This window comes from Gekko japonicus, unplaced genomic scaffold (assembly GCF_001447785.1).
Source record: "Gekko japonicus isolate JY-2015 unplaced genomic scaffold, Gekko_japonicus_V1.1 scaffold777, whole genome shotgun sequence".
Taxonomy (NCBI): domain Eukaryota; kingdom Metazoa; phylum Chordata; class Lepidosauria; order Squamata; family Gekkonidae; genus Gekko; species Gekko japonicus.
The window spans coordinates 139,346-150,759 of NW_015160858.1; the positions used below are offsets into that span (position 1 = coordinate 139,346).

The 11,414-nt window shown below is 52.1% G+C and overlaps 1 protein-coding gene across 1 annotated transcript in view; it reads right to left on the minus strand.

Moving 5' to 3' along the window:
- Positions 1-11,414, minus strand: part of MIDN (midnolin) — a 33,929-nt gene that overhangs the window by 21,517 nt on the left and 998 nt on the right. The window contains exons 2-3 of the mRNA XM_015421717.1: positions 9,652-9,739; positions 9,018-9,080 (exon numbers count right to left, since the gene is read on the minus strand). Of these exons, the coding sequence (XP_015277203.1) occupies positions 9,018-9,080; positions 9,652-9,739 (151 nt within the window). The remainder of the gene's footprint in view (positions 1-9,017; positions 9,081-9,651; positions 9,740-11,414) is intronic.

An 11,414-nucleotide genomic window follows, 5' to 3' on the forward strand; every position in this document is an offset into this window, starting at 1 on the left:
CCCACCCCCCCAAATCAAAACAAGACACGCGCATCTACAACTGTTCGGTTTTGCCTTCCGCTCTGTGGCCCGAGATGGCCGACGGTTCGCTCCACTACAAACAAAATCAAGACGGGCCGTTACAAACATGCTTCAGGAAAAGACACCCCCCTCCCCGTTTGTTCTCTGTGGCCCGAGATGGCCGACGGTTCACTCCACTACAAACAAAATCAAGACGGGCCATTACAAACATGCCTCAGGAAAAGACACCCCCCTCCCCGTTTGTAACTCTTGTTCAGTCCCCCCACCTCAAAATCGGGGCAAAATCGGTTCCATTTTCCTTTAAAGCACCATGCCCACTGAATCAGCCCAAGGCAAATGACATTCCCCCCACCCCAAAATCGGGGCAGAGACCTGCGCTGTTTACTTCCATTTTCCTTTAAACCACCATGCCCACTGAATCAGCCCAAGGCAAATGACAACACCGGCCTGCGCAATGAACCTGAGGAACTGCCTGCCACAAGACGGCACAGAGGTGACCCTGGGCTTAAAAATGGCCCTATAGCCCCAAACATTTTATATGGAATCAGTGGGAGGAGCCCTTGCCTAGCAAGTACGGATTCTCACCACACCTGGGCACAGAACCTCTATGGACAGCAGTAGTCTACCTCTGTCAGATGCCAGGGATATATAGCGAGAAAAACGCCAGCCCAGCACATTCCGGCCCTGTTTCCTGGAAGTATCTGCCTGGCTTATATTTACTTCATTGATACCCTGCCGTTTTGACCAGTCGGGACCCAGAAGAGCTGACATCCTTCTCCTCTCCTCTGTTTTACCCTCACAACAACCCTGTGAGGTTGGTTAGGCTGAGAGTGTGTGACTGGCCCAAGCTCACCCAACAAGCTGCCATAGCAGAATATTTCAGAAGGCAGCCATGCGGGACTGCAATAGGAGAAGAAAAAGAGAAGAGATTGGATTCATACTCCACCCTTCACTAACCAAAGGAGTCTCAGAGCGGCTTCCAATCCCTTTCCCTTCACCTCCCCACAACAGACATCCTGTGAGCAATGCTTCCTCTAAGCTGTGGAGTCTTTGCGGGAAAATTCTACTTTGTGAGCAACTGGCATTAAAGTTGTGACCGAACGATTGGGCTACTGCGTCAATTAGTTTGCTCTGGAGCCCTCCTCCCTGAGCGAAGACAAAAATCTATGAGCTGGAGGCTAAAAAACTGCGAGCTAGCTCACTCTAACTCAGCTTAGAGGGAGCACTGCCTGTGAGGTAGGCGGGGCTGAGAGAGCTCTTTTGAGGACTGCCTGTGAGAGAACAGCTCTGAGAGAACTTGTGACTGACCCAAGGTCACGCCAGCAGCTGCATGTGGAGGTGTGGGGAATCAAACCCGGCTCTCCCTGATTAGAGTCCGCGCACTTAACCACTACACCAAACAGATCACTGGCCCTGGAGGAGTGGGGAATCAAACCCGGTTCTCCCAGGTTAGAGTCCGTGCTCCTAACCACAACACCAAACTGGCTCTTTTTTGACACGGATGGCAGAATGGTGATTCGAACCTTGGTCCCCGGGACCCTAGACGAAGCACTACACCACACTGTCTCTCTGATGCCCAGTTCCCCATTTGCTCGGATGATCCCTGGCGATGCACCAGGTCTGAGGAGAGGGCCAGAGGAGGGCCGCGGGAGCGCCAAGGCCGCTCCCACCCCCCAAAACCAGTCACGAATCTCTCTCTCTCTCTCTGACCAGCCACAAAGGCCTCTCCACCGCTCCGCTTCTCCTCCCCCCCCCACCCCAGTCACGATTCCTGCCTTGAGTCCCTTGCGCACAGCGCCCGCCCCCGCCGGCTCAACAAAAGCCCGCTGGGCGACAACCAAACCGGCACTTCCAGGGAGCGATGAAATAAAAAAACCGAAAACAAGAGAGGGTGGGGGGAAAGGGGGGAGGGCTGCGGGAGAGACAGCAGCTGGGGCAGTCCCCCCCCCATGCAAGCCCATCTTTGGTGGGCAGGGTGGCTTGCGCATCCCTCCCCCGTCCCCCCCTTTTCTTCCGGGCTGAATGGAAGGCTTTTCTTTGTTCTCATCCAACACAGCTGTCACCCAGACATTTGCATTACCATATGCAAAAAAGAACAAGAAAAAAAAAAGAGCGCTTGCAGGATCAGAGAAGGTGCTGCGCTCGCCCTCACCCCCTTCCCAACCACTTTGCGGTTCGCTTGCACCCACCACCTCCTTGAACGGTTTTTCTTCGGTGTTGGGGGGGGGGAAGAAGAGGCAAGGTTTGCCGTCCCCCCCCCCTACCCAAGGCTAGACAGGGACCTTCGCTTCTCAGAATCCCCTACTGCATTCTTGCAGCCCCAGGCAAAGCGGTCTTGCAGTTTAACAGTGAAGATCCACCCTGCAGGGTTGTTGTGAAGGCAAACACAAGCGAGAAGCCCCCCCCGTGCAGACCGGCACCGGCATGAAACATCCCCGTGGTTGCCAGTAACGGCTGAACAACAAGTAATGTTGTGGTAGCTGTTCTCCCAAGGGAGGGCTCAAAAGCCATTCCGGTGCCAAGAAATAACAAGGGCGCCTTTGGACATGCACAGAGAGCCTACTCTTCACGGAGGATGGTGATCTGGGGTATTCCTAACTCGCCCTTCCTCCAAGACTTCTGGGCAGTATATTCCCCCCTCAAACCCTTTGAGGGGGGGTTAGGCAGAATACATGTTCCTGGTCCACGCTCACCCCGCAAGCTTCCGTGGCAGGGCAGGGATTCGAACCCAGGTCCTGACCCAGCGCTTTTTACATGGCATGTTGTTTTAAGGGAGGACCTCTCCTTTAAGAGCCTGGCTATTTCCTCCAACTCCTCAGCCGCCTGCCCCTCCCTGGGAAGGCGCTGGCGTCTCCGAGCTCTGCCAACTCCAGCTCCCCCCCCCTTTCCTCTCCCTCAGATCCTTGGATCCTTTTTACGTCAGAGGCCAATTCGGCAGAGACGTCCCTGGATGGGCAGGCGGGCTGACTCACTCCTGGGCCTCCCTCCCTGACCCCACGCCGTCATTAGCAGAGGCCACGCTGAGCGCCCACAGGCCCACGCTCAGCACCTTAATGCCACCGTCTCCCAGCAGTGCTAAAAATAAAACACTTCCTTTGCCGCTTGGAGTTGGGTTTTTTTTTTTAAAGAAAAGGGAGGTGGGGGAAGCAAAGCTGTTTCCGTCATGCCAGTGCCAAGCACATTCCAGGAGCTCAGAGCGGGCAGACTCCGCAAGGTCGGCGTCAGAGACGGCCCGCTCCCTAATCGGGAGGGAGGAATGCCCCAATAAATGCCGCAGAGTCCCAGCCAGTGTTCCCTCTCAGTAAGCTGAGTTAGTGTGAGCTAGCTCACAGTTTTTTAGCCTCCGGCTCACACATTTTTTGTCTCCGCTCAGGAAGGACGGCTTCAGAGCAAACTAATTCATGCAGCAGCCAAATCACCTGCTCACAACTTTAATGCCAGTGGCTCACAAAGTAGGATTTTTGCTCACAAGACTCTGCAGCTTAGAGGGAACATTGGTCCCAGCCCCACCACTACCCTTTGAGTCGCTCACTCGCTCCCCCACCGCCACCCACCACAGATTTCCCAGCATGCCCCCTGCTCAAACACGAAGGCCTGGTTCTACAGCCTGGGGAAGGCAGAGCGCCACCCATACACTTTTTCTTCCTTAAGAAAGGGTTGCCACCTCTGGGTTGAAAAATTCCTGGAGATTTGGGGCGCAGCCTGGGGAGGGCGGAGTTTGGCGAGGGGAGGGGCCTCAGCTGGACAGAACGCCACCGGGTCCGACCTCAAGCAGCCCTTTCCTCCGAGGGAACAGATCTTTGCAGTCTCTGGAAGGCAACAGGTCACTCTGGGAGATCTCCAGGCCCCGCCTGGAGGTGGCAACCCCACTTCAAAATGAAAGGGAGCCTCTGTCAGCCCCGCCGAGAACCCCAACCCCCCCATCTAGCTATGGGGAGGAGAAGGAAGGTCAGTTTACGACTGGCAAACAAACCAGACAGGCACACATGGCCAAATACGGACTTCTGCCATCAGCAAGCATCCACACCCACCCACCAACCCACATTGGCGGCTGAAGCACTTGTTTGCCCAACAAGGCTCTAAAGCACCAGCCCCTGGCGAAGCCAAGCGCGGAGGAAGCAGGGTGCCTACTAACGCTCCAGCAAGCAGCTTCCAGATCGCACCCTTGGGAGTGGATTGGGTGGGGAGGGGAAGAAATAGTTTCTCGGAGACTCATCTACCTCCAGCAACAGAGAGATAGAGAGGGGGGGTGCTAAGAGGAGGCACTTTGCCAGCCGTCTGAAAACATTTCTTTTGCTTGGATTCAGACAGTTTTTTTCCCCCTTCCGGGAGAATATTTGGGGGCGGGGGGGGGGGAAGTGTAATTGACTGCCTCTGAACTCAGCTCAAGTGTACCCTGTTCCCAGAAACCAGGCATGAGTCAGGGTACACTGAATTCCCTCTCCGCGCAGCAGCATTTTGGCCCGAGGTAACCCTCCCCGTTCTCTGCTGCAGGTGGGTGGCATCGCTGCCACAGCCGGGGGGGGGGGCAGGCACCCCATGCCTGCTGGAGAAGGCTGGCGAGGGAGAGAGAGCACCAGCTTTGCCAGGGAGGGAGGGGAGTCTTTCCTCGTTCAGCCACCATCCAAGGTCATCCGGGCCCCCCGGAGAATACCCTTGAAATGTGCCAGGCAAGTTTGCTCTGCTAAAGCAAGGAACAAACAGTGGGGGTAAGGAGAGAAAATTGGACGACAACCCACCCCCCCCTTAACCACCCTGTTCAAGTTCTGGTTAGAATGTTGATAAGATCCCGCTGGGAGGTTTTGTTGGGTTGGGAGCCAGGGACCAAAAACATCCACAGCCGCGAACTGACGTTTTAGTGACCTGGGGTGGGGAGCCTGCCATTCCTTGGGAATCATTCCCCCCTCCTCCACAAGGATACCAGGTCTTGCCCTCATTCACACATGAGGATGAGATGGTAGAAATGCAAACTGGAAAAGGGAAAAAAAACACATCTGCCGGTATAAAACTAAGCACTGCAGGGAAAGAAGCTCCGCTCCATTGCTAGGCTGGTTTTCTTTTGCCATTTTTTTTTTTGGGGGGGGGACAATTCCAAAATGGGCTCCTTCAGCTGCAGTCTGGAATGAGGTCATCCAGCCCAGCGCTATGTAAACCAGGCTAAGAAACAGCACGCCAGCACAGAGCTGTCAACCTACCTCGCAGGGCTGTTGGGAGGATAGAACAGAAGCCGCTTTGGGTCCCCACTGGGGAGTGAGGTGAGGCATACCAGTTTGGGGTGGTGGTTAGGAGCGCAGACTCTGATCTGGAAAAACCGGGTTTGATTCCCCACTCCTCCACATGCAGCTGCTGGCGTGACCTTGAGTCAGTCACAAGTTCTCTCAGAGCTGTTCTCTCCAGGGCAGTTCTCAAGAGAGGTCTCTCAGGCCCACCTCTACCTCACAGGGTGTCTGTTGTGGGGAGGGAGATTGTAAGCCGCTCTGAGAGGTAGTGAGGGGCGGGGTATAAATCGAATTCCACTTAAAGGTGTTGGGAGGGTGCTTCCCCCTCCCCCAGAGAACTCCAACTGGCGCTGGTCCCAATCCAAACCCCCTCCTCCTTTTCTTGTCTCTCTAGCAGTTTAGCAGGGAAAAGAACCTGCAAGGAGCTGGAGGCCGGATCTCCCTTCCTCCACCGATGCCAATCCCCAGGTGAGGCCTGGAAATCTCTCAGAATGACAACTGATCTCTGGATCAGCTCCCCTGGAGAAAGTGGCTGCTTTGGAGGGTGGACTCTATTATACCCTGCTGGGGTCCCTCTTCTCCCCATCTCTCCCTGCCCGAGGCTCCACCCCCTCTCCCAACCCAGAGTTTGCAACGCTTGGTGAAACTCCTTAAACCCACTCCTCTTCTCCCAATGCGGGGAGGGGGGAATAACCTACCCACCCGGCTCAAAGGAAGTAAGAGGAATGCATGACGCAAGCGACCGCAAGCATGAATGAGGGGCGTGGCACCCTCTCTCCTCCCCCCCCAGCAACTGGCAGGGCCTCTACCTCTCCATCCTGTGCAAAGAGAATTGCTGCCAGCCGATCAGCATACAACTGGCATGTGTGGGGTAAGGAAGAGGAGACCGAGAACACAAACGCCAGCCATTTCCCCCCCCTCCTGCAAGGTGGGCTCCCCCCTCCAGGATACACCACGGGGTCGCTCCCCCATACAATACCTTTCAAAGCGCTCAGGCGTCAAAACTGTCTAAAGGGGAGGAGGTCCTCTTTTGGGGGTGCCGTCAGGCAGTGTTCCCTCTAAGCTGAGCTAGTGTGAGCTAGCTCACAGTTCTTTAGCTGCCGGCTCACACATTTTTGTCTCGCTCAGGAAGGAGGGCTCCAGAGCAAACTGATTTATGCAGCAGCCAAACTGCTCGCTCCCCATTTTAATGCCAGTAGCTCACAAAGTAGGATTTTTGCTCACAAGACTTCACAGCTTAGAGGGAGCATTGGTGCCGTTTGGACCCCCGGCTAACCAGGTCACGGCTCTTTCCCATCCCAACACGCTCCCCCCCCCATCGTTGTCCCCCACACACACACCCTGCACCGAGAATGTCGCAAGGGCCCTGGAAGGAATGTTACGGCTGACAACTGGAGACGCATAATCAAAGCCAGCCTTGCCACAGACAGATGGCGGGGCTGGCGTGCCCCGCACAACTCCTCACCCCCCTCCTTCCCGAGGCATCCCTGCCTTCAATAGGTTAGCCCCCCCCTTCTTTATGCAGCCGATGGTCCCCTGGGCTCTGTGGAGGAGAGAGCACAAAATTAAGACCCTCCCCCATCCCTTCTCGCACAGACGCAGGGAAGCAGTCTCCAGCGGCTCCCCCCCCCTCCCAAGGCTTGGTGGCTTCCTTCCTTACAAAGACTCTTTCTTCCCCCTCCTCCCAGGCAAGCAATGAGGCAGCAAGAATTTTAAGCAGCCCAGTGCCCTTCTCTCCCCCCACCTCCAGGATTCCCAGCATCCCATGTGGGATTGTCACAACCCCTGGCATATCCCTCATGCCTCCCCCACTACAGGGTGGCTCTATTATGCAGTTAGAAGTAGGCAGAAGAAAGCCAAAAAACAAAAAAAAGATCACAGTGACCAAAAGTCAAAGGATAGGGTGTAGAATTAAAGGGGGGGGGATTTCATAGATCGAGGCAGCTTTCGAGGGTGCCAACAGGAGATGGGGGGGATGTCCCCCACCAGTGTTCCCTCTAAGCTGAGTTAGTGTGAGTGTGACAGTTTCTTAGCCTCCGGCTCACCCATTTTTGTCTCAGCTCAGGAAGGGAGGGCTCCAGAGCAAACGTGATTCATGCAGGAGCCAAATCGCTCGCTCACAACTTTAACGCCAGCATTTTTGCTCACGAGACTCACAGCTGAGAGGGAGCACTGTCCTCCACTACAGTTTCATTTCCTCTCTCTCCCCCTGCCCGAGCCCAGTCAACTTGACCACCGGGTATCGCTTTACAAATCTGATATCTATCCAGCCCGGTAGGCCAAGAGGTCACTATGTATTTAAGAACCAGAATGTTAATTAAGATCCTAATTAGTACAGAGGGGAGAGGCACAAAAGGAAGGCTGCGCAAGACCCCACTGCTTCGAAGTGCTAGAAACAAAAGAAGCCCAAATTGAGTCCCCCCCCCAATCCCTATGATGGGGGGAGGGGCCGACAGGCAGCAGTTTCCCCTCTCTCCTTCCGTACCAAATCCACACCAAGTAGCCATCTTCTACAATGGAGGGCAGGGAGAAGAGGGCAGCGACAAAAACACAAAAGCCTCCCAAACGTCTCCAAGCGTCCATGATCAAGCACAAGTGTAAAGGAGATAGGGTTCCACCCCATGACGGCCCAGCAAGCATCTTTGTTAGCAGGAAATAGGGGGTCTCGCAATTAATTACTGTTAATAAAAACATGAATTCCCCTTTCTTAAAAAACAAACAAACAAACAAACCCAAACCTATTCGCTTTTGTTCTATGGTGCAGTCCAATCCACCTGGAGATTTTTATTTTTTTTAAAAAGAGGCCTCTCTCTCTCTCTCTCTCTGGGTCATGGAGTCTCATTCAGTTGTCCAATTACAACCCATCCCATGCCAATTCCGCGCAGATGTTGAAAAAAGAAAGAAAAGCAGCATTTTGGTTTGGGGAAAGCAACAAAGAGCTCCTGTCATTGGGGGATGGGTGGAGGGGTGTGTGTGTGGAAACACACAGATCAGACCCTTTCGACTTGCAGCTGAACATTTCTAGAGATGTGCCTGCATAAAAGGTCAGTACCAAAAAGAGTAGCTACCAAAACCAATACACAAACCAACCAGACAGACAAAAACCTCACATGCATTATACATGGAATAAAAAACTGCCCCAGATCAAGCATTTAAAAGGCTGACGGATTTCAGGGAATATATTTACATTGGTGCTCAACCCACCCACCCCCGTTCAAAATCAATGGGATTTAAGAGTCTTTCACTTGTTTATACACAATTTAAGGGGGCCAGATCCAGACACATTTCCAATGCACACATTTCCTCCTCTCTCCCTTACAAAGGGTACAGACCTTAGCCCCCCCCCAAAGTGTATCACAGCTCAATGGGTGGTCAGAGACAACCTTCCCTGCCCTCCTCAACCAACCACACCATGCCAATAGCGGCCCAGATAGGAGGTGCAAAGAAATAAACCAGAGTGGGGGGGGGAGAGAATGTCTTGACCTTCCATGACCTTCATAAAGCACACCAGTTTCAAGTGAACAGCGACTCCCTATGGACTAGGACCTTGACACAGCTGCATGTTGCTTTAACATAAATATATACATATTTATGATCCAGGGGAAACCATGATTTTTAGAACCACCTTTGCCACTAACCCAGCCCCCATAACCACATTTATTTCATTCACCCTGTTGTGGTTTTTTTCACGCCTCTCTCCTTCTCCCTGGGAGAAAGTTAACACGGGTGGTCAAATCTACCATGTCCCCTCCCCCACAAAAACGCGAGTGGTCTTACCTGAGTTTCTGTTAAGCTTTCCAAAGCCTGCATTACGGACTGTTCGGGCCTGGATGCTTGAGACTGTGAAAGAAAGAGTGGGGAGGGGGTGTGTGCAAAAATTAGGCTTGCTGTTTGCCTAATCGCCTAGGGCGAGTAAAGAACCTGTTCTAGATGACCAAGACAAGGAAGCTTGACAAAAGTCCCATGTTACTTAAAATGCTGGCTGCTTTGTAATTTGTGGATCTATTTGAGAAGCAAAAACAAAATACAGGAAGACATGACCAGGGTGAGGACACCGCCCCCGCATTGGTTTTACGTTTTCACTGGTGTGTGCATGCCCTGCATTTCACTCAATGCACAAAGCCAGCGCCAGCAAACAGCAATTTATGCCATGGACTACAAAAGAGCAGCCTGTGGCAATGGTCCATTCACATATGCAGGTTATCAACTGATAAAGAAGCATATGTGAAGGAGTCCTCCTTGGGTGTTAAAAAATAAAACAGGCTCTCTTCCTTTTGTCTCTGAGTTACTTGCTTACTACATAAAACATAGACTTGGGGAGGGGGGTGTTACCCTAGTAGATCACACACCTCTTTTAGGGAAATAGGTATGGGGAGGAGAGATTTTAAGGGGTGGGAAAGCACTCACTTACCATCAAGCCTGCTTCCACTGTCGGTACCAAAGTCAACTTGCTTCCTTCCGCGACCCCCAGATCTTGCAGCTTGCCCGAATTAAGGTGACTGGTGAAGGGAGAAGGGGAAAAAAATATAGCATGACTTTGCCGAATGTCTATTCGATCCAAAGGGCTTCCTTAATGCAAATGGCAGGCAAACTATTCTTGGGGAAATATTATGGAAGGAGGGAGGGAGGCTTGAAACACAAATAAAAGATTCACTTTCCTGTTTCCCTGAGCACAAAGGTCCAACATCTCCCCCCTTTCTCCCTCCCCATCCCTCCCACACTCACCCCCCTGCTTCCCCTCCCCCTCCCCCATGTCTCTCCCCTTTCCATTCCTTCTGTAAACATCATATCATAAGTCTCTCCCTCCCTGCCTCCAGACAGAACTGCTGATCTGCAGTCATCTGTCAAGAAACTCTCTTTCCAAACTCTCCAATTGGGGAATGACAAAGCCAGGCAAGCCCAAAGGGCTTGGAGCCTTCTTTTTTTCCCCTAAAGAAGTAATCTGGAAAAAAATCCGTCAGCAAAATCTACTGAAAATTATGGATGGGAGAGGGAAAGAAAGAATGGGGAACATGTGGGGGGGATTTTTCTTTTAACTTGATTCAAAGCATTGGGAGGAAGACAGGCAATTCAGCACTCAATGCAAATTTCTTTTTAAAAAAAGCTATTGGAATTAGAAACTATATTTGCCTGCTATAATACAGTCAAAGGATTTCCTCCACTGGTGGTGGGGACAGAGAGGATATTCCAGGTCTTACCATATAAAAAAGGAAACCTGTTTTGCATCTTAAGAACTCTCTTCTCTGACAAAGCTAGGGGGATTTGTTTAAACAAAGGGAGAGGCCCATCTAGGTGAAATACCCCCCCATCCTGACCCTTCAATGCCATTGTTGCCATAAGATATTTTTTCCTCCCTCCCTACCCACAAAACAAAGAAAAGGAAACCAAGTCTTCCTTTCGCAGCATCCTTCACAGGAAACCCATTTATTATTTTTCTTTATTTAACGATGCATGGAAAGAGCCCTTGTGCACAGACATACCGGCCGGCTAAACAGATCCCACCTACAGAACAAAGGAGACCTCCAGGAAAGGAAGAGGTAAAGGTCAGAAAATGGGGTTTGAAATCCTGGGTAGATTTCCTGTAACCCCACCTTCACTGAGGTCTGAGGAAAGGACAGTCGTCCCTATTTCCTTCCCTTCCAAGAGGGTCAATGATAGATTTTCCACTCTAGGGAGGAAAAAGATCAATAAGTTGCAGTAATAGAGGCATGTCTTCCCCCCCCCCACATCTAGGTGAAATACCCCCCCATCCTGACCCTTCAATGCCATTGTTGCCATAAGATATTTTTTCCTCCCTCCCTACCCACAAAACAAAGAAAAGGAAACCAAGTCTTCCTTTCGCAGCATCCTTCGCAGGAAACCCATTTATTATTTTTCTTTATTTAACGATGCATGGAAAGAGATACTGTGCAGCGCTTGTGCACAGACATACCGGCCAGCTAAACAGATTCCACCTACAGAACAAAGGAGACCTCCAGGAAAGGAAGAGGTAAAGGTCAGAAAATGGGGTTTGAAATCCTGGGTAGATTTCCTGTAACCCCACCTTCACTGAGGTCTGAGGAAAGGACAGTCGTCCCTATTCCCTCCCCTTCCAAGAGGGTCAATGATAGATTTGGCACTCTAGGGAGGAAAAGATCAATAAGTTGCAGTAATAGAGGCATGTCTCCCCCCCCC